The sequence below is a fragment of the Equus caballus genome, unplaced genomic scaffold (genome assembly GCF_041296265.1).
Source record: "Equus caballus isolate H_3958 breed thoroughbred unplaced genomic scaffold, TB-T2T haplotype1-0000035, whole genome shotgun sequence".
In the NCBI taxonomy this organism is placed as follows: Eukaryota; Metazoa; Chordata; class Mammalia; order Perissodactyla; family Equidae; genus Equus; species Equus caballus.
Genome location: NW_027221806.1, coordinates 359380 through 383755, shown reverse-complemented (window position 1 = coordinate 383755; position 24376 = coordinate 359380). Strand labels below are relative to the sequence as shown.

The 24376-nt window shown below is 47.1% G+C and overlaps 2 protein-coding genes across 2 annotated transcripts in view; one reads left to right on the top strand and one right to left on the bottom strand.

The window, feature by feature from the left end:
• The window catches only part of LOC138922029 (uncharacterized), a 143666-nt gene that overhangs the window by 92512 nt on the left and 26778 nt on the right, over nucleotides 1-24376 (bottom strand). The window contains 6 exon segments of the mRNA XM_070258809.1: nucleotides 2704-2829; nucleotides 4073-4228; nucleotides 16776-17048; nucleotides 21754-21959; nucleotides 23601-23720; nucleotides 23817-24294. The gene's annotated coding sequence lies outside the window, so the exon portion shown is untranslated.
• LOC138922028 (spermatogenesis-associated protein 31D4-like) lies at nucleotides 4225-11780 on the top strand. Its single transcript, XM_070258808.1, has 4 exons — nucleotides 4225-5700; nucleotides 6447-6492; nucleotides 7091-7151; nucleotides 7430-11780. Exons 1-4 carry the CDS (start codon nucleotides 5503-5505, stop codon nucleotides 11637-11639), a joined length of 4515 nt encoding a protein of 1504 aa, XP_070114909.1. The 5' UTR covers nucleotides 4225-5502; the 3' UTR covers nucleotides 11640-11780.

Genomic DNA, 24376 nt, shown 5'->3' with positions numbered 1-24376 from the left:
GTGAGCCTTTGGCGAATGAAACTTGAGCAAAAGTGAGGTTGTCTCTTCCAGACAGAACCTTTGGCAAACAGTGGGAGTGTGTTTTTCCTGCCTGGCAGTTGTGCAAGAAGTTGGATCGAGCATCTTTTAGCTGCCATCTACTCAATCCTCCAGACTGAGCAAGGATAATACAGAGCCAGCCCCTGATGACATGGAGCATGTTTGAGAAATAAACCTTGGTTATTTTTAGCTGAGACTTAGGAGTTTGTTGTGAATACAGCACAACATGGACTATCTGACTGATGAAAACATACATATTATCAATTTCCTCTGCTGTTGACCAAAATGACTTCAGTGAGCCAATATTAGAATTCCTTTTCACAAAGGTGGATAAGTGACAGATTAGAAGTCTACACTGCCCCAGGAGTGTAGACTGATACCACGCTTATATATAGCAAAGATATTTCCTCATTTTGTCCTTTACTTGTCAATAAAAAAGTATATCTATAGAAATCTGGAGGTAAGGCTCCAGACAAAACCAACATGGTGACAAGGAGGAACATTACATACTTGTAAAAGGAGCGACAGATGAGAAAATAATAATAATGGCCGGGAACTTATAGAACCTTGCGTTGAAAGGGATCTCATATGGAACTTAGGAAATATTATAGCTGTAAGCACTACATGACAAAATCTGGTGGACGGAATTAAACAATACTTCGAAGAAAGATACCTTCAATATACTTATCTAAAAAGAAAAATTAGAAACCAACGAGCTGCTTGCTCAAGAAGCTAGACAAAGAGCGAGACAGTAAAGTCAGGAAGAAAGGAAATGATAAAGATAAATGCCAAACCTTTGTTTCTATTTATTTGCTCTTTATTTATTGCTATGGACTGAATTCTGTCTCCCCACAGTTCATATAATGGAAGCCCTGACCCCCGTTGTGACCATGTCCAGACACAAGGTCTTTAGGAAGTAATTATGGTGAAAATGAAGTCATAATGGTGGAACCTAAATCAGATAGGACTGTGGCCTCATCAGAAGTTGAAGAGATCTCTCTTTCTGTTTCTTCACACGCATACACACACCCCGCCATCTGAGGACTCAGTGAGAAGGGGACCTTATGCAAGCTGAGGAGACAGCCCTCGCCAGAACCTGACCATGCTGGCATCCTGCTCTCAGGCTTCCAGCCCCCAGAATGGTGAGAAAATAAATTTCTGTTGTTTAAGTCACCCACGCTATGGCATTTTGTTATGGGAACCCAAGCTAAGACGCTTATCTTTCACAGTTTGTTCCTGGGTTCTGGTACCAATTCCAATGTGTGTGGGGTTGGGGGTCGGGGGAGTCCCCCACACCAACAAGCAATTCTTGGGACACCAGCTGGGTGTCCTACAATTCAACTCGATTCTGACACTATGTACCCAGAGACAGCATCACACCCCACAGGTTAAGGGTTCAGCCCCACAAGACTGCCCCCACTGCAGGTGCCAACAGCAAGTCTGGGTTGTCGCCTATGCTTCTGAGCAACTGGCTGTCAGTAGGAGGTTCCCAAGACTCTCTACTCCGGTTCGACGAATTTGCTAGGGCGGCTCACAGAACTCAGAGAAACCTCTTACTTACTAGATTACCTGTTTATTAGAAAAGGATATGACTCGGGAATAGCTCGATGGAACAGACGCATAGGGCAAGACATGGGGAAAGGGCACTGAGCTTCCACGCCCTCTCCAGGTAACCACTCTCCCAGAACCACCTCTCTCCCAGACCCTCCACATGGTCACCAACCGCGACGCTCTTGGAAATCTGTCCTTTTGGGTTTTTATGCATAAGCCGTTTATTTATTCTCTTACCCTCGGCTGCTGTTTTTCCTTCCCCATTTATAGCCCAAAGCCAATCAAAGAAGGACATGTGCAGTGTGATGCTGTTCCTGTACATTTTTTAAGTGCATAACAATGTAAGAATTTGTTCATGGAGACATACACATGTATGTCTTGACTATGCATAAAAATGTAATCTTTTGTTAATGGAGCCATGCACATGGATATTCTTGGAATCATAAAGAATGTAATTAATTTTAGGATACTGATACCTATGATGAGAGAGGGAGGAGAACGGGATGGAAATGTGAATTTTAGGTGTGACGGCAACATTTTGCTTCTTAAAAACACAGATATCATTGTGGGCTGAATCATGTCCCTGAAAATTCATATGTTGAAGTCCTAACTCCAGGACCTCAAAATAGGGCTGTATTTGGAGAGAGGGCCTCTAAAGAGGTAATTAAGGTCAAGTGAGGTCACATGGGTAGGCTCCAATCCAATGTGACTGATAGTCACGTAAGAAGAGAAGATTAGAACTCAGACACACACAGAGGGAAGACCGTGTGAGGACACAGGGAGAAGTGGCCGGGGAGAGAGGCCTCAGAAGAGACTATACCGGCCAACGCCTTGATCTTGAACTTCGGCCTCCAGAACCGTGAGAAAATAAATTTCTATTGTTTAAGCCACCCTACGTGTGGCATTTTGTCATGGCAGCCCCAGCAAATGAATGCAACATCGGAAGCAAATAGGGCAGAATTGAACGTCTGTTCTTTCTGGGTATTGGGGCCGGAGATAGAGGTCATACTATGTACTCTTCTGCATATTTGAAATATTTCCATAATAGTTAAGAAAATAACAAGCAGATCCCGAAAAAGAATAACCAGAGAGTAGAAATTTATGTGTGATTACCTTACAGGCCAAGGTGGGTTTCGCGTTGGGCAGGTGGTTCTCTTCCACAGGGTGTGTCAGTCACCCGTGAATTCCCGTCTCTTGGCTCCGCCATTCCTGACGCCTGTATCATTGTCTGCAACCAATCTGCACAAGGAGAAAGAAGGAACACGGAGAAGACACACCTGCTTTCAAAAGTTCCAACCTGGAAATGGCACACACCACTTCCACTCCCATTGCATTGGCTGAAACATAGTCACACGCCACACCTCACTGCAAGTTGCTGGGTGACTGCCTTCCTGGGCACCCAGGACAAGGATGTGGACAAACAGCCAGTAGTCCCACCCACAATGTCATCAGGTTGACCCTGGTCTTCATGCTGCTGCTCAGTCCACAGCGTGTCTGCCAGGCCTATGGTTAGGGTTTAGATATTTTACAAAGGCGCGGGGTTGGGGGTCATGGTTTGGGACTTCAAAGAGGAGGAAGCCAATTCACAAGGAGACAGAAAACCAAATGTTTGCTGGGCCATCTCTAAACAAATGAGAGAGAACTTGTGTAAAATGGGCCCGGCTAGGTACCTTCTTCTCTACCACATCTAGAGTTCCCTACGTTGACAGCTCCTTCCTGGAACAGGCCTTCTGTCTTAAATTCTTTTAGGCAGTTAGGGGTGAGGCCAAAGTTTCTTTCATATATAAATTTTGAGTGTATATATGTAATTTATAGAACTAAATAAATGAATTTAAATATAGATACAATGGATTATATATTCTATTATATAGCAATATTAATATATATTATATATAGATAATCTCCTTGGTTCTCCAGAGAACCCTGACGAATACAGGAGGAGTTAATATTCTTTTATCGATGGCATTTACATTTAATCATTTGAAATTCTTAGTTATGACATTGTTATGGCTTGCAAGGAAGTGTCCTTTTCAGTGTTTCATTTAGAGGCCTCAAGATACCAATGTTAAAAAGTTTCCCATTTTACTTGTTTGGTTTGATAGGCTTTTTCCAATTGAGTGCACAGATAAACCAATTTAGGAATTTCAAAGGAGCCCCATTTAGGCCAGTGAAGCCTTAAATCACCCTGAGTAATCTGAGCCCAGTGGAACAAAAATCTACATGTAGAAGGTCTGTATTCTTTAAAGACAAAACCAGCAGGAGTCCCAGAGTGGGGCTGTTCTTTGGTGGTCCTCTTAGAAAATGGATTTCTCATCTGTATGAACTTACCAAAGGATCAAAGGCCCAAAAAAGGAGTGAAAGAAACAGAAGTTTCTAACAAAGCTGACAACGGAAGGATGGCCAGAACCAGTATCAAAGGACGCCTACAGAAAGAGTCTGGACCTCTACCAAAAATGGGAGGTCCAGGCCCAGGAGGACTTACCACCAGGAACCAGAGCCACCAGGAGGAGACGACAGAGCACAAAAGATTCTTTGCAGGCACCTTGCTTGTGTCTGTGAAGTGGCACCAGAATTGAAGGTCAGTAGCTAGGGATCCCACTTCTGTCACCATATAAAGTCAGCAAATAAGAGGCATAAACTGCAAAAGAACCAAAAAGTTTATTTGGGGTCTCAAGAATTGCAATTCAGGAGATGTAGATTCGAGTAGAAGCTCAAATGTGCTCCTAGGAAGACAAAGGAGGCAGGGGTAGATAAAAGGAAAGGACACAGGCTTACAAAGGTCTACAGTGAACAGTTACTGACTGGTTCTGGCATGGGGTGAGCTGACTTGCCAGAACATAGTTGGTCCTAGGCAGACTGTCCCTTCTTGGAATGAGGAAACACTTCAAGATGTGACCTCTGCTGTCAGGTAAAGCTCAAAAGTTCAGTTAACATCTGGTGGTGGATGTGGTGTACAAGCATAAGCCCCACTTCCTTAATGGCCTCCCAGCTCCATTTTAGAAGCCTTGAAAATGGTATTCCGTTTTGTCATTGTCATCCACCACAGTCACGCACCACGTAACAATATTAACGATGTTTCGGTCACTGATGGACCACATATATGACAGTGGTCCCATACGGGTAGCACCACATAGCCTAGGTGTGTAGTAGGCTCTACCACTTAGGTTTGTGTAAGTACACTGTGTGATGTTCACACAACAGTGAAAGTGCCTAATGATGCATTTCTCTAAACATTTCCCTTTCATTAAGTGAGGTACGCCTGTACTGATTTTAGTCTTGTGAGTGTTGAATAATGAATTACTCATTTCAATTATTTGAGTCAGCCCCACTGGCTGAAGATGGTAAAGGCTGACTGAAGCAAAAAACTAAAATTTGTTATTCAACATTCACAAAACCAAATGAGTAAAGAAGAACTTTAAGTTCTATATCAGGGTTCATGTAAGGCAAAAACATTCTAAAGGAAAGATGGATTTGAGGACATATATGATTCTGAGTGTAAATGTCTGGGTACAAGCAAAAATTCCAGGGAGCATTTCAGACTTTCGAGGCAGTGGAATTGGTGAAACCAAAGTCAAGCTCTCCAAACAGTAAAGGGGGCCCAGGTAATATCTGGAGTACAGGTGGAACAGGCAGAAAATTTCATTAATGTAATTGTATGATTTCATGAACGGACAGAGTTGGAAAATAGGATGGCAGGGTAGGGCAGAGGGACCTGGAGGGCCCAGGATGGATGGAGAGATCAGCTGGGCTGGTGGGAGGAAGGGGCCATGGGCACACCCTCTTCATGTCCCCTCCCCCACCCTCTGAAACCCTTTGTGACTCTTCAGTGCTCTGTGATGCAGGCCTGGGATTATAGGCAAGTGCGGACACTCTCAGAGCTCAGTTGCCTCAGGCAGCCTTGCGATTCAGAAAATGGAGTTCAGTCAATGGAATGTTCTCTCATTTCTGAATAGCCATATGGAGTTGTTTTTGAGCATCTGCTCAACATTCTTAGATAGTGACTATAACCTCACCATCGTGTGTGGGTTGTGGTTGCTTCTTCTGTTCCTGTGCTTCCTGGTGGGGATTCCATCTTTACCAACCTTGTGGAAAACCAAAATCTACCAAAAGGTAAGGATCCCTGGGCAAGCCACCAACAGGGATTTTTTATTGTTGTTTCCATTTCTAGTCCCACATTTTTAAATGAGTTGGTCCAGAGAGACTCCTAAGATGGCAAGTCTGAATAGAGGATAGAACATCATCCTTCTAGGGGAATAGGCCAGGCAGGACTAGGGGTTCAGCTGGGACTGTTTCCCATTTAAAACTCACAGACCATCTGGGTGTGGTGGAGGATTCCCGGATAAAATCCCATCAGTGATTTCACGGCCCTGCATTAGGTTATTTAGAGAGTTTGGGTTCTGTGTAGGAGAACACTGTTCCCAACACTGGATCACGAGTCACATTCCCATGACGGGCGTCATTCGACCAAACCGTCCTTTGTATTGGGCAGATCAGGAGAGCAGGGCTGAGCCTCTGAGCAGACACTGGAGTGTGAGCTCTGTCCCAGGATACAGGGTCCTATCTGAGGAAGCACAGATGTGACTGGGGGCCTCAGAGTCTATGCCCTCCTTGAGCAGAGGACTTCTGACTGAGAATATCAAGTGTGGACTCTAGCCAAAAATCCTCCTTCGAGTTTTTCAAAGAAGGAAAAATTGAAAGTATCTTATCACCTTTAGAAATTCAGAAAGGGAAAGCACACAAAGTGCTAGTAATAAAAATAGAGAGTGACATTAATCTTGGATGAATATCTGAGTTTCCTAGAGAGAGGAGCAAGCCAACTAAGTCCTCGCTCCTCATTCTTTTCTTTTTGTTCTCAGCGTCAGGGCAGAGCCAAGAGGAGAAGAAAAGGTGGAACATCAAGTGGTAAGGTTCCACCTATCCCACCTGAGCTCTCCAAGGGTGACACATCCTGTCCTCTCCATGAGGTCCCAGGTCCATGGTCTCTGAGGATGTCAGTCGCTAGATAGAGTCCCTCTCAGAAAATAGAGGCCTCAGAGGAAAGGCTCATGGGAAGGTAGTCAGAACCCGAGACATTTCTCAGATTCCTGCTCTGCCCAGCTCTGGGCATGAAGCAGTGATGGGCCTGGACAATGGGTGTTGCCCAGTGGGTTGCCGTGGGAGACGCCAAGAGTCAGAACTTCTGTGTCCTGACCTTGTGAAACTACGTTGACTTCCTGGATGATCAGACTCCTCTTTGAGGTAACCATTGACCTATGTTCCTCACATGGTGGTTTTGAACATCCCATGGGATAATGTATGTGACAGTACTTTATAAATGAAGCAACAAACACATGTGAACCTTATTAATATTATCATTGACCGTTTGACCACATCTACTGATTCTTGGGGCTTTCAGAGTTAATATCCCGTTAATATCCCAAGGGTCTCCCATAAAGGGACTCCCGTGTAACACCTATGCTTCTACCTTTATTACATGTAATTCACTCTTCTGGTTTCCCAGGTTGGAGAAACTACCAGAGGGAAACAGAGGAGAAAAGGAGGCTAATTTCTATTCTGAAAAGGTGACCAGTCTTTTCTTTCCTGATCCCTCTTTGACATGTTCTCTGCAATTCCAGGGATTCAGTACAGCCTGCAGTAGTCATGGGAGGGGTTTGCCATAGGAACGGGTATGTGAATGAACGCCTTGGGGTGAGGGCTGCTGAGTGTATGGTGAAGTCATTGATGTGGGGCATTGTGAAGGGGCAGCAGGCTTCAGGTGGCCCCTCCCCTGACAGGCCAGCAGGTCCTCCTTTCCTTGTTCTGGTCCTGGCTACAGTTTTCTACTTCCTGTCTCCCGCAGGCCCCTAGGCCGGCCTCTCGATACCACCCGCATTCGTCAACTATTATGCCCAGACCCCTCCTGTGAGGTGTGTAATAGCACAACTGCTGAAATCAATCGGCTGCTGTTCCTGGAGGACCTGGAAGATGATACTGCCTCTGTGTCCTCTATGGCTTCCACAGCTTCTGGGACTGAGTCATCATTCACTCTGTCCTCTGCCTTCTCAGAAGTCCCTCCAGGAGACCTAACACCATCCCCTCCACCTGACCCTTCCCCACCGCCCCCCTCCGTTCTCTCACCTAACCCAATGACACCCTTAGCTGACTTTCTTTCACCCTCACCACCGGGTCACTCTATGCCACCAGAGCCTATTCCTCCCTTGGAGTCCAAATTCCCAGCAGACCATTCCCCACCCCAACCCATTGCCCTTCCCCCTCTCCCACCACATGACACCCAGGCAACGGGTCCTATTCTCCAACCAGAGGCCACTCTGTCTCTGAATACGATCTTCTCTCTTGACCGCACCCTTTCCCAAGATATTAACCCCTTACCAAATTTGCCCCAGATAATGAATCCCAATGACTCACTGGCTTGTCATCACGCACCACCAAGCCTGTCTGTCTCACCACCGACAGACCACCCTTTAACTGTGACTCAATCTAAATCGGTTTCCATCTTATTGAAGTCTGTTCCAGAGAACTCATCTCCAGATAGCCCTGGGGGGTTGTCCACTTATGTCCCAACAATCAGAGGCACTGACCATTCAAGCCTGTCAATTTCAGAATTATCCTGGTGGCAAGCTTGTGCCAAAGACTTGTTCTTAGCACCTTCCACCTTGGCACCACGTGATTTTAATCGAGAGTTTCTTGCCCTCCATTCTCCAGAGTCCTCTCTGGAGAGACACCCTACAGCTAACCTTATAGAGCCTGGTAACCTCTCATTTCTCAGCCCTCATGTCCTGGCACTCCTGGAGAGACAAGTCCGAAAGAGGAGTGATTTCCTGATGTGGAAGGAAAAGGAGAAGGAGAAGGGCTCTTTTCCAAAACAACTTAGGCCAGGCCACCAACTAAATCCTTTGGGGAAAATGTCAGAGTCAAATGCTGATGAGTGTGACTCAGCATTCTCCCTTCCTTTCTGGAGCAGTGCAGGCAAACCAAAGGAGCTGCACATGCATGAGCAGCCCCCATATCCTAAAATCTTGGAGGACCATTTACAGGAAAAATGTATGCAGCTCTTCTGGGGTCTCCCATCTCTGCACAGCGAGTCCTTGCCCTCTGCTATCCGTGACTCACGTGACTGCACCACAATCTTCCTTTTCAATACCATCTCAAATGCCTCCATGGGCCAAGAATCCCCAGTACCTCTCCATCGCCCACCTCCATCCTTGCCTGAGATCCAGCCCCAACCCTTGCCTCAAACCCTGCCCCAATCCCAGCCCCTACCTCTCACTCAGGTCAAGTCCCAGGCCCACCTTAAATCCCCACTCCCAATCCTACCATCTGGTCCTCTACCCCAGATAAGGATCTGTGGAGTGTGTTACCATAGACCCCCGGATGAATCAGAGTCTCTCACCTCATCTGAAATTCAACAACTGGAATGGAAAGTGTTGCAGAAGCAACAGGAAAGTTTGTGGGGTTCCCCCTCTGTAGTCCAAAGATCTCAGGAAGAATTTTGTTCTTCAGCTCCCAACTTTCCTTACCATCAGGCCTCCCAGGCCCATGCCTCCATCTCCACCCTTCCCGTAGAGTTTCCTCTCAGTGATGAGCTGAGGAAGAAACTGGAACATCACCTTCGAAAGAGGCTCATCCAACACCGGTGGGGCCTGCCCCGCAGGATCTGTGAGTGTCTGTCACTGATGATGCCTCCAAGAGATTTCTCAGAGATAGCTAAGTCAGAAAGCAATCGTGGACTCTCACGGATCTCGGTGAACAAAGATCTAAATGTTGGATTGAGCCAATCCAAAAGCTTCCATGAGAGGGGTTCAGAACTGCTTCAGGTAGAGAAGGAGATGGGGAAGGATCAGGGGCATAGCCCAGAGAACGGCCCAAAAGCTCATCTGTTGAGTGACCCAGAGAGCTCTTCAGATAAGGATCCGGCATATGACTCTGAGAAAGACCTAAATAGTCACATGGCAAGTCTGTCAGGGAAAGCTTCAAGGGCCTTGGAGGAAAGTCTAGATCAGAAACAACTTGAAAATGTCCTGAAAGCACATTTGAGCAAGAAGTTTGAGGAAATCAGTGAGGCTCGGCTCCCTGGGACGGTGCGCAGTTCATGGCATGCTAGCAAGCAGACATTGCTGCTTTCTGACAAACCCCGCACCCAAATAACTCAGAGGAGTTTGCCACCTTCAGTGGGTGGGGACTCCTCCCTGAATACCTTCCAGGAGCTTTGCTTCATTGATTCCAGTGCACAACAGATGATGGAAACCCATATTAAAAGTTTCCGTATGAGGATGGAGTGGGGCCTGCCCTGCAGGGTCCTTGAATCCATACAGGCGTTTAAATTGGAAGATGCTGCATCCCAGTCCTTGCCCTATTTCTACTGGCCCCCCTCAAATAACCCAACTTTGGAAGTCGACTCCAAATCCGAGGGCTTCGAGCCCCACAGAGGAAGCTCTAAATCTGTTCTTCAAGAAAAAGCGGAAACAAATTCAGCCCTGGTCCTGGATCGTCATTGCCCTGCTACATCACCTATGGGCAGGGAAGGACAAGGGGTGCCGAGACAATCACCCTCTGGTATCAACCAAGAGATTGCAGAGGTTGTTCAGAGGAGTAAGGGTGCCAGGCAGACTCATCTGCCTGTCACATGTGGCATCACAGGCAAAACGAGTCAGAAATTTACTCAACTAGGCAACAGATGCCCCCCAGAGCTGCCTGCAAGGCAAGCTGGTGCCAAACCTGAGACAAAAGATGAGAGAGTGAGTTCCAGTGATAGAAGAGAAGGGCGACAGGACAAAAAGATGAAGTCGGAACCCTTTTCCATGTACAACACGGCCAGGGACATATTCAGGGCCAAGGAGCTCAATGCTCTGCAGTCAAAAACTGGTAGTGTGTTGACAACCAGCAAGCCAGGAAGCTCCCAAATGATACGTGAGAATCACAGTAAAATAGAAATTACTGGGACCATTGAAAGCCCTGCACCAAAAAGACAAGTTCCCCAAGACCCAAAGTCATCGGATCTTAAGGAACATCTGTTTGGGGAATTAAAGTCAAAACTAGAGAAGAGGAATCAGAGCCAGGTCCAAGGCCAAGACACTGACAGGTCCCCTGCCTCAGAGAGCTTGACTTACAAGGCCTCACTGACTCATGCCCACGGTGTCTCCAGTGGGGACATGGGAGCTTCCCAGGTGCTGCGTGTCCATCTGGAGGACAGTGGGATCAGCAGACAGCAGCGGCAGGAGCCTTGGGTCCCTAAGAAAGACCTAAAGAGGTCCGAGGATAAGAAATTCCCACCAGCTACAATGAGACTGAGCCCTCTGGGCCCCAACAAAGAAGAGCTTGGTGGAGGGGATGCAGGGTTGGGGACATCCCAACCTACAAGAAAGAGTTTCCCTACTCAGATCACAGCATCAGAGGAGACGCTTGGGAGCAAGTCTTCCCAGACCTCATCACAGAAGGCACAGCCTCCTCCTGAAAGTCTGTTCAGAAAAAAGATGAACGACATTTTTCAATGGCTTCGTCCTGGGACAAAAGGCAAAAAGCAAGACCATCCCCCGGAAAAGGGCCGCCCCATATCATCTGCACAGAGCAGAGGCCTGGTTAAAGGGAGAGCTGCCGTTACTGGGACCACCACGGCTCAGAAGACCAGGACGGTCCCTGGGAAGTTCCCAGTGGAGAAACTGGGGCAGCGGTGTGCAACAGAGGTCACCCGCCCTCAAGAGCCCCTTCCTTCCCTGAGGAAGTTTGTGAAAACTGAGCAGAAGGCAGAAGAGCAGGCCCAGGCAGAGCCCGTCCAGGGGCATCCTTCCAACTACAGGGCTCCCTCCTGTAAAGTGCCAAACGCCAAGTCCTGCCACCAAGAAGTTGTCTTTGCTGGCCAGAATTATCCTACATGTTCTAGACGGATCAGAGACCACAACAGACACCCTCAGAAAGTCGTGGCGCTTAAAGATCAGCTATTGGATCAGAAGCGTCCCTTATCTGTGCCCCGCAGGGAGCATGTGCCCCATCCAAGCTCCACCTGCAGGCGTCAAGCCGGCCCAGGGGCCTCCAGCTGTTCTCACCACTGCTAAAGGCACTATGTTTAGGGATCCGTCTCTACGTCAACAGAAAACGCTTTTCCAGCGTTTCGAGAGCGGAAAATTTCCCACCACAAAATAATTCCTTCTCGTGGAGAATATTAATTCTCCCCAATAAATGATTCTCTAATAATAGTGATGTCTTTTCTGTGTCCTGTGTTGGGGGCATGGGTTTCAGGTAACTCAGGGCTTGTGCTTAGGGAAAAGGAGGAGTGAGTTCAGCTCTTACTGATTGCTTCCTCTGGCTTCTGAAAGGTCACCAGTGCTCTGCAGCTCTTGTTGACAAAGCGATATCACGTGCCCCCAAAAGCCCATTTCCTCCCTGATGAAGTTTGAGGAGGTGGGCTCTGCCTCCTGCCTCTTCGCTTAGCCTTAACGAAAGTGTAGAGCAGCCCACACCTTCCGCTCACTGAATGTTTTACATCCTTCAGAGAGTAGGGAAGACAGGTGTTCTCTATCCGAAGAGGGCCAAGAATAGGTATGCAATTCATAAAACAACAATGAAGAAAAAACAGTGGCTTCATCATGATTTAGAGGTCAGTGACCAGAGGACCCCACAGGGGGTGAACCCTAAATGGGATTTGGGGGGTGGGGGAGGGTATTGCTGCAGTGGATCCTGGGCTGGTGGGGGAGGGGCTAGCAACAGCACAGACACGCCTTAAGAATCTGTCATGTGAGTCATATTAATGTGTTAGGGAAGAATACTTTAAACTTTACACTGAGGTTTCCCTACTGGAAAGGCACCTGGGGGAAGTGGTTCCCCTCTGTAGGTATTTCTTCAGACTGCCAAATGATATTTTGTTGCAGAGCAAAAGCATCACTCAGCTGCCAGTAGTAACAATGTTGACCAAGTAGCCACCTACCTCCCAGGATAAAATAAAGCTGAGAGTAAGGAAAAGATGACTTGGAGTAAGCCAGGAGGAAAGAAAAAATGAAGAGGGGAAAGAAGGACCTTGCTGGTAGAACAAAGCTTTATGCCACATCATCATCCATATGGTGACCCTGTCCTGTTCCCCCCGCCCCCTCCTCAATCTGATCCAGGCATCACCACCTTGAGGCTGATCCAGGCACTGCACAGCACACTGATGCCTTATTCCAAAAAGGCACTGGGCTGTTCTTTGAATACTAAACACTATCTGCAGGGAGGTCATCAGGCATGGCATCCCCCTCTTTGGGAAGGTGATCTTGCTGCCTTCCGTCCATCTATGCTTAATAGGAATATACAAGATCTTGCCCTTAATGTGTACAGTTCACCTATCAGGATGGAAGTGCCGCCTCTGATATTCACGGCCTTGGTGGAGCCATGGTTGGTCTCCCCCAGAACATCTGCAGCTCATGAACCAGAGGTGAGTCCCAGACTATGCACCAGGTTACAGATATATGGGGGTCTCACCATGGACTGCACACATACCCACCCTTACAATAGGGGTTTGGAGGAAAGGCAACTCCACTTAGACAGACTGGGACTCAAAAATTGGCTGAGTGTCAACTGGGGCAAAATTCAAAAAGCATTATGATGGTGAGCGTGAAATACATTAAGTTGTAGATGTCTAAGTAAAATAAAGATGGTTACAAGGGTGGAAAAATAAAATACCAATTTTGTTTTCTAAAAACAACATGATTTTAAAAATGGAAGGGAGGAGAAAAAGGGAAAAATAGAATAAAATGATTGTTCTGTAAGTAATAAGAGGGGGTCAAGACATAGGTGACAAACGAAATAAGACTCCAAGTAAGGGAAAGGAATTTGAGGTTTCCAAGCCCCTTGAGGGAAGCTCTAAAAGTTTTCAGGGAAATAAGGTGCAAACAACGAATTCAGTCCCCATCCTGGATCTTCCACTCCCTGCTACCTCATCTGCGGGCAACGAAGGACAGGGGGCCCTAAAACCATCCCACTCTGATAGCGACCAGGAGCTTGCCAAGGACATCCAGTCAATCGAGCATGGCAGACAGACTTCAGAGATCCTCACACACAGCTTTATAGACAAAGTGAGTCAGAGTAAGACTGCACTAGACAATAACAGATGCAGCCGAGAGGTGCCCACAAGGCAAGCTGGGGCTGGACATATGCCAAGGGATGAGAATGTGAGTTCCAGTGATAGAGAGGACATGATTCAGGGCCAAAAGATGGTGGAGAAGAATTGAAAACATTTTTCCACGTCCACCATGAACTTCAGGGAGATATTCAAGGCTGAGGAGCTGTGCGTTCTTACATCACAATCTTGTGACATCTTGACAACCAACAAGTTGGGAAGCTCCCAAATGGTAAATATCAATGTGAGCAAAGTAGAAACTACCCTGACCAGTCAATGTCCCTCACCAAAAATACCAGTTCCCCAAGATTCCAAGCCATCAGACATTAAAAAACAGCTCCTTACCGAGTTGAAGTTTCAATTGAAGAGCAGGGAACATAGCCAGCCTAAAGGCTCTCCCGCTGACATATCCCTTACTTCAGATAGCTTGCCTTCCGACTCCTCACTGACTCAGTCCCAGAGCGTCTCCAGTGGGGACATGGGAGCTTCCCAGGTGCTGCAAGTCCACTTGGAGGACAATGGGGATTGGCGGGAACCCTGGGCCTCTAAGCATGTCTCATGGAAATGCCAGGATAGGAATTTCCCACCAGCTGCAAAGACAGTGAGACCTCTGGACTCCAGAGCAGGAGAATGTGGAAGCGAGGATTCAGGAGTTGGGACGTCTAAAGCCAGAAAGAAGAGCCACTCTATTGAGGACAGAGAATTAGAGGGCACTTTCCCGTATCTGTCACAGAATGAACAGTTTCCTCCTGAAAGTTACTTCAGAAAAAAAATGAGGCAGTTTTTTCAGTGGATTAATTCCAAGAAAAAAATCACAGGGCAGGAAAGTCTCCAGCAAAAAGCCAAGTTCACGTCAACCTTTGCACCGCTCCGAGACCCAGCTCAAAGTGCAGCTCTCGTGAGCTGTGGGCCTCCTGAAGCTCATGAGCTCATGGCAGCCATCGGGAAGATCCTAGAGGAGAAACCGGCATGGAGATACGAACCTGAGGCTGCAGAGTTAGGTCAGCAGAAGGGGGAACTGCAGGCCCAGGTAGAGCCTGACGAGGGACATCCCTCCAACTACGGGGCTCTCTCTGACCCACAGCCAGGGGAATGGGCAAGGACCACATCCTGCAGCCAAGATGCTGTCCCTCCTGACAAGAGTTTTCGTACAAGGGTTAGACAGAAAAGAGATAGGATCAGACAGCCCTGGAAAGTTGTGGCCTTCAAGGACCAGCATTTATGCCAGAGTCAACCCCCTTCCCCACCCTAAAGGGAGTCTGTGCCCCATCCAAGACCCACCTGCATGCATGATGTATGCCACGTCCCTCCGGCCACCCTCACCTCTAATGAAAGCACTGTGTTCAGAGATCTGACTCTTCTATTCAAACAGGAAATGCTTCTCCAACACTTCCAGGGAGGAAAAATGTCCCCAAAGAAATCATTCAGTCCTTGTTGAGAAAGCATTGCAGTTTTCACGAGAACACATCCTCTGATGAGAACCATGGTTAGCACAACCAAGGATACTGATCGTCCTCAATAAATGTTTCTGCTAGGAGAGAGTAGTGTTCTCTGTGTGGTGCTTTGGGGGAGTGGGTTTGGGGTTCCCAGCGCTTATGCTCAGGGAAAGGAAGGAGGGAAGTCAGCTCTGACTGATTTCCTCATTTGGTTTCTGCAAGATGACCAGTCCCTTGTAGGGGGCCTGACAGTGGCTTTCTCAGTCTTATCTTGGGTCCTGTATTTGACCTTACTCAGATGTCCTGTACTTAAAACACTTTACTTTTTCATAAAAAGTACAAAAAGTTTACTCTAAAAACTTCCGGGCCTTCTCAAAATGAGAAGAACCCTTCAAGTCCAGAACTTGGCTCAACTTGTCTTTCCATCTGCTCCCTCACTATCCTGAACTATACACAGCTGCAGGGTGGGATGCGTTCCTCTGGAAGGATACAGCCAGAATTTCCCCTTGTTGCCTCAGAAAGTTTTGGAATTGGAAGTGTGGGGGTGTTTAGGCCCTGAGGTGAGTGGCAGGGGGAAATGTTGCTCTTGGATCTCTTGGTGAGGAATGAATGTCACCTGCTCCTAAGAGCCTTTCTCTCCCTCAGGAGGTCTGGGTGGTGGGCCGCGTCCCCACGCCTCAGCTGACCCTAACGAAAATGGGGGGCAGTTCACCCTTCCCCTTCCTCTACCCTTCCTGGAGCAGACGGGAGGAGAGACCTTGCAGCTCTGAAAAGGACCAGAGATATGAATATTTTCCTGAAAACGGTAACTTACCTTCATTTAGAAAAAGTTGCTGATTCCTGAGTATCTCACAGGTGAGCAGTCAGTGCAGGTGTGCGTATGGGTGGGTTTTGCGATTGTGGACACTGGAGTGGCCAGGGCAGGGTCCAGGAACTGGGTGGGTCCCACCGAAGAATCTGTTATATGTGGGGTGGTAATCTGTCTGGAAGGCACATTCTGAGCTCAACAATGAGGTCTCCCTGCATGTGAGGACACCTCAAGGAAAGGGCAGAGACGCTCCCGAGGGAAACTTCCTCAGGATGCCCAGCTTGGTAGAATTATTGCAAGACCAAGAGATCACCTGGCTATCATTTGTAGGAATGGTCGTCAGGCAGCCACCCAGAATTTGGGGCAAAAGGAGACAACAAGTAGGGAAAAAGGAATGGTGGAGTGAGTGGAAAAGGAAAGAAAAAATGAGGAGGGGAAGAATGACCTTATCATCACACCTCATGATCCCTGAGGGTCACTTCGAGCTCAAAATGTCCCTTCCAGACAGATTAACACCCCACATCCTGGCCATCCACTCCACCCAGCATTACCTTACCTAGGCCTCACCTCCTGGAGACTAATCAGGGCTGGGGGGAGCACAATGATACCACTGCAGCTAAGAGAACTTGGGATAGTCTTCGAGATTGAAGACAGTATCTCCAGGAATGCTGTCAAGGAGGTTGTCCTCTCATTTGGTGCCTGCCTTCCCAGCCATGCTACATCTTACACCAAGGTTACAGTAATTTAGGGGTGTGTTAGTTCCTATATAACAAATACCCCAAAAGTTAGTGGCTTAAAAAACCAAGTATTTATTAATTCATAGTTTCTGTTGGTGAGGGATCTAGGCAAGGCCTACCTGGGTTCTCTGCTCCAAGGTCTCTCACAAGGCTGCAATTAAGGTGGCAGCTGGGGCTGGGGTCTCAGCTGAAGGCTGGACTGGGGAAATGCACACTTCTTCGCTCACTTCTATAGCTGCTGGCTGGATGCAGTTCCTCAAGGCCTGTTGGACTGAGAGCCTCAATTCCTGGATGGCTGTTGGCTGGAGTTGGCCGGAGGCAACCTTCAGTTCCTTGTCATGTAGGCCTCTCCAACATGGCAGCTTGCTTCATCAAAGCCAGGAGAGAGTCTGCTAGCAAGACAGAAGTCACAATCTTGTAAACTAACGAGGGAAATGATATCCCATCACCTTTCCCTTATTCTATTAGTCAGAAGCAAATCACGAGGTCCAGCTTACACTCAAGGGGAGCAGTTTATACAAGGGTGTGACTAGCAAAAGAAGGGATCTTTGAAACCTTCTTAGAACTCTTCCTAACACAAGGGTTTCTTCTTGGACATCCCACTGAGTTCACTGAAGCAAAAGTGACCAAAGGGACCAAGTGGATCCTTGTGCTCATCCATATCCACGTCATCAAAGGTAAAGCTGTTTAATGGCTAAGCGGAGAAACGTCTGGTAAGAAAAACATCAAAGAGATTGAAGCATCCAAAGAAGCAGGGAAAGGTGGCATGGAGGTAAAGGCGGTGTGGGGTCATCATGAACGGTAAAGTGAAAGGAGCCCTTAGAACCACCTGCCTCACCACTGCCAGTATTCAGACTTAGAGGGGAGGAAAAATTAGGAGCAAGACGGCTCATCCTCGCTCCGCCACCAAATCTCCACTCTGCTCTAGCTCCCCGACTATAGGCCTAAAGAAGCAACCTTCAGTTCCCATAGAGATAGCCAGGCTTATCGAGGAAGCAAACCCTACAGCTTGCAAGGTTTAACTTCTGCTCTTATTGATATATTTAATATAGCACATCCATCATTTCAAATTTGCTTCTCACAGCTTGAACATCAGAGAGAATGAATCACACAATCGATGGCAAAGCCAGTACTAGGGAATTCAGCATGTAGCTCCCATTCTGGGATGTTTTCCATGAACCCACTGCCAAAGAGCTTCTAACCAAGGGAGAGGTGGTGGCTCAAAAGGGCTGACTTACTGGCTGGGGTCACAAGACAAGTCATACCTGGTGCCCAGATATTTGCTTCTATTCAGAGAAACACTGGATGAGGCAACGAGACAGAATTTGCACACTCAGCACATCTAGGCAGTGAACTGTCCAAATGAGGTGACAGTACCACCCAGGAGTGATCCCACACTCTTGTTCTGCTTCTAGTACTGTTTTCCTTTCTCCCAGATTCCAGTTCCTATGGGAAAGCAGGACTCTTACCAAAAGAAGGAAAACGTATTAGCTGAACAGTGACTGGAGAGATGAGGAGGAATTTCTCTAGATTTCATGGGCTTGCTGCTTATACCCAGAGATCAGTGCTGTGCAGCTTGGGGGGTGTGGGGGGTGGGGGTGGGGGTCTCATTTACATGGTACTCTGTGGCACCTGAAGAATTTTCAGTGACATAGAATGTGATGGGAATGGGTTACCTGAATTTTTATACCCTCAAGCCCACACTCCAAACCTAATGTCAGGGCGAATAAAATGCATGAATTGACTGGTACCTTGATGTGGCTTGGGTATGGGAACCCCAGATCTCAGCTTCAGGCACTGTGAATTTCTCTGGTACCAGGTGCTGCCTAAGGGAATCAGCTTTCTTGAGGCAGCCTTCACATGGATTAACACTCAGAACTGTGCCGTAATCTGCAGCCACAATGAAGGGGCCCAGGCTATGAGAAGGGGCTCTTCTCTCTCTTTTTTTTTTTTTTAAAAGATTGGCACCTGAGCTAACAACTGTTGCCAATCTTCTCCTTCTTTTTTTCTCCACAAATCCCCTCAGTACATAGTTGTATATTTCAGTTGTGGGTCCCTCTAGTTGTGGCATGTGGGACGCCGCCTCAATGTGGCCTGAGGAGCAGTGCCACGTCCACACCCAGGATCCGAACCAGTGAAACCCTGGGCCGCCAATGCGGAGCGTGCGAACTTAACCACTTGGCCACGGGGCTGGCCCCGGGGCTCCTCTTGAGGCCTTTCCTCTGGAACTTCCATTGGCCCTGGATCAGAGCCTAATTTAGGCTATTTTCCTGGGGTCACAAGGACACGTTTGGTCTTCCTTAGGGAGGCCAAGTGGAAGCTCAGAGATTTGTGGAGGCTGCCTCCCTATCTCTCCCAGGAGACTCGGGGTCTGTTCCTTCCTTCTATGGGGGCCAGGAGGTAGAGAAGGAACTGAGTATTATGCAAGTTTAGCAATGCTTCACTGTGGGAGGGGGTTGGGCTGACAAGAGTAGGTAATTTTCCTTTGCAGGGATTCTTGCCCAGCTTGAGGCAACCTTCATTTGAAGCAGGATAATGCTGTTTCTACCCTCCACCTGAGGGGATTCCAGAAGGAATAAAAGTTACCTTTCCGCATTTGTCTTACAGGAAGTTCTGGGCTTCTGGGTTCAGGAGTTATTAATGGCTTTCATGTTTCCTGAACCCAAGCAGAAGTTGTGAGACACCTGTTGTGCAGTCCTGTCCAGACCCTCATGTGGGAGGAGACTTTAGCTGGCTGCTCCAAGGAGAGAGGAGATAGGGGTTGACACAAGTGCTGGGGTGAGAGAAGGAGAGTTGCCTAAAGGTAGCAGTGGCTCCAAGACCCTGAGAATCAGGATGTAGACACGAGTCCCTTAGGTGGACGGGTTCTGTGTGGAAGTCCTCTAGCAGACAGCACAATGTTTTAAGGGATGAAGTGATGATGCTGAGATGACTAATCATCAAGCCCCATCATCTTGAGAGCTGTCGCAAGACACGGCATTGCTCACACTTAGCACAGAGGCTGTGCAGCCACTGGCCTTTCAATGGGCCTGAAGGGCTTGGGCAATGAAAATCCCAGGGGCAACCAAGATGGACTCAAGATCACAGGCTCTTACCTACATATTTGATGGTGAATACTTAACTAAATAGGCAAAAAGCTCCCATTAATGACTACTATTGTATATCTTCCTACCCTTTAAAATGGGGTCTTTGAGCCAGATTTAATTTAATTTAGAAAAATTAAGTACTGCTTATTGTACTTCAATGTTGTGAAACAAATTTATGCTTTTTATGTATATTATCCCATTTAAACTTTACAATGCTTTGAAGTAGGTTTCTTTACCCTCTTTTATAGAAGGGCACGACCTGAAGGACAGAGAAGGTAATATATATTCAGAGTGCTAGCACAGAAGAGGGAGCCAGGGATGGAGAGCCCCCTTACGCTGTGAGGGATTCTTTGGATGTAAATGATGGCAAGCGCAATTCAACTGACTTTAAAAACAGGATCTGTTGACTCAGGCACCTGAAAAAGCTCTGGGAGTCAGGCTGCCCTCACGCAGGAGGATTCATATTGGGGCTCAGCTGATGTCATCAAGTTTCAGTTTCTATCCATTTCTCTGCTCTAGATTCTGGACTGGCTACCTTGTAAGTCTGTCTGGCAAGTTCGTAGCTACATCTTCCAAACTAAAAGCGCAGCTAAAAATGGGTTGTTTCTCCCACTAGTCCCTTCAAAAGTCCCACTGTGCCTTATTGTTTCCTGTTGGGTCACATGCCCATCCCTGACCAATCACTGTTGCCAAAAGCATGGACCAATCTTTTTGGCCAAGCCTGACTTCAATGCCCTCCTTTAAAGTAAGAGCGTTAGTGATAAACAGCTCCACTTCACATGGACTGAAACTGACAACGGGGTTAGATCCCCAGAGGGCAAAAGGAGGACTATTTTTAGAAGGTGAGTGAATGCTGAGTGTCAAAATAAAAACAAAAACAAAACGGATGTCTACTTCAACCCTCTCTCTCACCACCCCATTTCTGCCTTCTTGTCCAGAGTCATGCCATGGACTGAAGGTTAGAGTTAGAGGAAATGCCAATTCTGTGGACAGGAAAGGAACTCAAAGGGGAAGGAATCAATCAGAGGCCCCAACATCCATGCAGATAGACCATCCAATGATCTGATCTCTCACTGTCTGCTCCTTCTCATCTTAGAGTCCTTTACCTTCATTCCAGTTCAGTTATGGCCATATCCTAGAACTTATCACCAGCAACACTTGTGTGTTCTGAAAAAATACAGTCTGACATTCCTCCCTTTATCCTCTCAGCTTCTGCCCTCAGCATGCTAATGCCTCAACCTATTCAGGAACTACAAGCCACTCCATACTTTCCCCTGCTTACCTGACAACCTTTGTCTTCATTTCCTCCCTCTCCAAGGAAAACTTCATGGGGCATCACTTAATCCTAAACCTAAATATACTGCTCTGCTCTAAACAGCCTACCCCCTTCTTTCATTCGTCCTGTCTAGCAAAATCCAACTCTGCCTGTTTTAGAACTGCCTTCAAATAAGGGCCTGCTTCCTCTTGGATAAAATCACACAAGTGTGTTTGTGCCCCATAAACTTCTGTTCTACATCTGTTGCTCAGCTCCACCACTGCCTCAGAATCCAGTCATTCCTCCTGTGTTACCATGTGCCAGACGCTCTTCCAAGCACTTGGGACACCCAGTGGAGGCAACAAACAGAGGCCCTGTCTCGGGGGAGCTTCTGTGATTGTTTTCTCAGTCAACTCGCTTGCCTAAGTTCTCAAAACAATTCCACTTTCCTACACCTTGTCCACACTCCTCGCTCATTGATCATATGTGCTGGACCACCAGAGGGAAACAGAGAAGTCATCAGATGGGAACTTTTCTTCATAAAAACTTCAAAACAAAACAAAACCAAAACCAAAATGAGATCCTCCATCTCTTCTTTCCTCCTTCCTTCCCACCATACTGAAAGGTTTCCCTCAATGCTTTCCTTAATCCTCCCAACCTGGGATCTGCCCACCCTTTCCAAGTCACAACACTTTCACATGTGTGGACTATCTGCCTTAATTATCTACTTTTCCAGAGGACCAAGACTACATTTACCTCATCACAGCTGGAAACACCAAGCAGAGCTCAGAATCCTCTGGAGGAATACATTGGCAATGGGAGGGATCTATGGGGAGGTCCTGCCCAGCATGCTCTGGGGCGGGGCCACGTCCGGGGGCAGGGCCTGAGAGACTCTGAGAGCCTGTTTGGCTTCTTGAGGGCGACGGCACTAGCAACACGGCCAGACATCTCACCTCAGGCTTCTGGAAGATATGAGTTGAGATTTAATTCAAAGACAGGTTCTGAGGAAGGTTTCTGGATGCCTGAGTGACCTTCCCCACTGCCCAGCCTGAAGGATCCTTTCCTCCATCTGCCATTTCCATTACGGTGGGCAGGCCCTCACAGCCCCTGGGCCCCCAAACTCTCACTCCAGGCCCAGCCTGAGAAGGCGCTCAGAGGCCTGGGGGCGGGCTGTGCCTGCCCAACACCACCCCCTTTGACGATGGCACTCTTAGGAACTCCACCAAGGTGAGAATAGTAATAAATAGAGTAACAACATTGACAACTGTTAAGGCTTCACCTTACACTGGCTGCCTGGCCTTGCACAAGTAGCCTGAGTCTCAGATCTCATCTATTATGTGCAGATACTGACGTGTACTCATAGGGTTGGTCCTCGGAACTGGAATGAATGAGTAAAGAGTTTTGAACAGTGTTTACCTAACACTAGAAGTTTAATATGTGCTACCCATTATTATCACTCATTTAAAATGCTAGGCCTCCTCTTTATTATTTTAGAAGTATCAATTTACCACTCATTCATTCTTCCTTCCTTCAGAATGAATTTATTTAGTACCTAACATGTGCCAGACACTATGCCAGGCTCTGGAATACAATGGTAAGCAAAAAGGTAGAGTCTCTGCCTTCATGGATCTTACAGTCTAGAGGGGAGATCAGGCAGAAATTAATCATACGAGATTGTGTAAATGTCCCATGTTACATTCTATGAAGGGTTCATGAGCTGGTTGTCGATGCCAAGGGAGTTTAAAACATGGGGATTTGGCCTAACCAAGGAGAAGAGGGTCTTCCTCACCCACCCCTCAGGAGCTGATAAGGCTTAAGAGGTAAAAGGTGAGTAGGAGACAACTTGGCAAAGCAGGGAGGGAGAAGTGTTCCAGGCAGAGGAATCTGGGTGATGAGAGCAGGGAGAGTGAGGAGGGAGGAACGTGATGCAGCAAGAAGAGGGAAAAGCGTGGGAGGCACCGATTAAGCAGAGTTCTCTGGGCCAAATGAACTAGTTAAGTCTTTGGAGCAATGGGGAGCCAGGGGAAATTTTTAAGTTAGGATTTCTTTATATGTGTAGGGTATTCAGATTTTAGTTGTATTATTTGAGTTTCCAAAAGATTACTGTGAATTAATACTGTGAATTAATGAATTACAGTGATTTAATGTGAAGAATGCTTTGGATGGGGTAAACAGGATGTGAGAGACCAGTGAGAAGGCCACTGCAGTAATCTACGAGAGAAATGATGTCAGCATGGACCACAATGGTGGTGACCAAAGTGGAGTAATGTGGACGGATGTGAGTGGCATGACTTCATTAATTCTAATAAGACGGAACATTTTTCCTTTTGTTTCGCTCCAGTGCCCAAGAGGTACAGGTTGGTGCAAGATGTGGGGTCTTTTATAGAGTTGGACAAGTCAGCAGACACGAAACATTTGAAAAGGCTGCTTGAACTGCTGACTAGCCAAAATCAAAGAGGAAGTTGACCTTCAACCCTTTGTTTTATTCCAGCTGCAGAAGTCATTTTCAGTTACTCTCTGACTCAAGTAAACACCACTCCCTGTCACCTTATCCCTTTGAGGGTTGGTTCACTTCTACATTTTCACTGGGACATGATTCTCACCGACAGTAGAAAGTTCGGCACCCAGACCTGCAGATGTGAAGACACTTGCTCCTCTCTCGAACTATTAGTACTTCTGGGAAACACGTCCCAGTGCCAAACTGTCCTGGTCCTGAAATGACCCTGTTATTTGGGGAGGTAGTAAAGGAAATTACATGTGTTAAACCCCGAGCGGCACTCTCTTTGGACATCGAAAGGTGTAAATGATAAAATACTTACTAGACTTAAAGACCAGGGAGTAAACGGGGGGCTGGATGCTGCCCAGACTCTGTGTGTCAGCAAAACATATCTGAGCTCAGCGAAGTAATCCAGGACCAAGTGTTTTCCTCAGTGGAATAATTAGACAACAGAGGTGGGCAATTTAGAAAAGATAACTTCTTCTGTCCCTGCTTTAGAATTTCTATTACAAACAAAACCCAAGCCTTAGCAAGATTTAAGAGCATGGGACAAAGACGGCTAGATGTTGAACTGCTGGGAGTGGAGCCCACGTTTTATTTATCTTTGTATCCAAGCACATCCGCAGTGCTTGCCACAAGGCAGATACTCAGTGAATGTTGGGTGGATCAAGGATTCCTCTGTCTTTTCATGGGGTATTTATATGGTATGGGAATTCAGTCATTTTTTGCCCCACTAGGTAGAGATGGATGCTTTCTGTTCTCCATGTTTACTTTGAACACCATTTAGCTACAGGGATGTTCTAAAATGAAATAATAAGGAAACCAGCTTTAATACGATTTTATATATACAGACAGATACACTTTCTGACCACGTGCAGATAT

What these genes read in the sequence shown, in the direction of transcription:
- LOC138922028 (XM_070258808.1), top strand. Translation starts at nt 5,503, where the DNA reads ATGGAGTTCAGTCAATGGAATGTTCTCTCATTTCTGAATAGCCATATG. An exon ending in AAAAGGTGGAACATCAAGTG is followed by an intron (nt 6,493 to 7,090) that starts GTAAGGTTCCAC and finishes CTGGTTTCCCAG; the next exon opens with GTTGGAGAAACTACCAGAGG. An exon ending in CTAATTTCTATTCTGAAAAG is followed by an intron (nt 7,152 to 7,429) that starts GTGACCAGTCTT and finishes TGTCTCCCGCAG; the next exon opens with GCCCCTAGGCCGGCCTCTCG.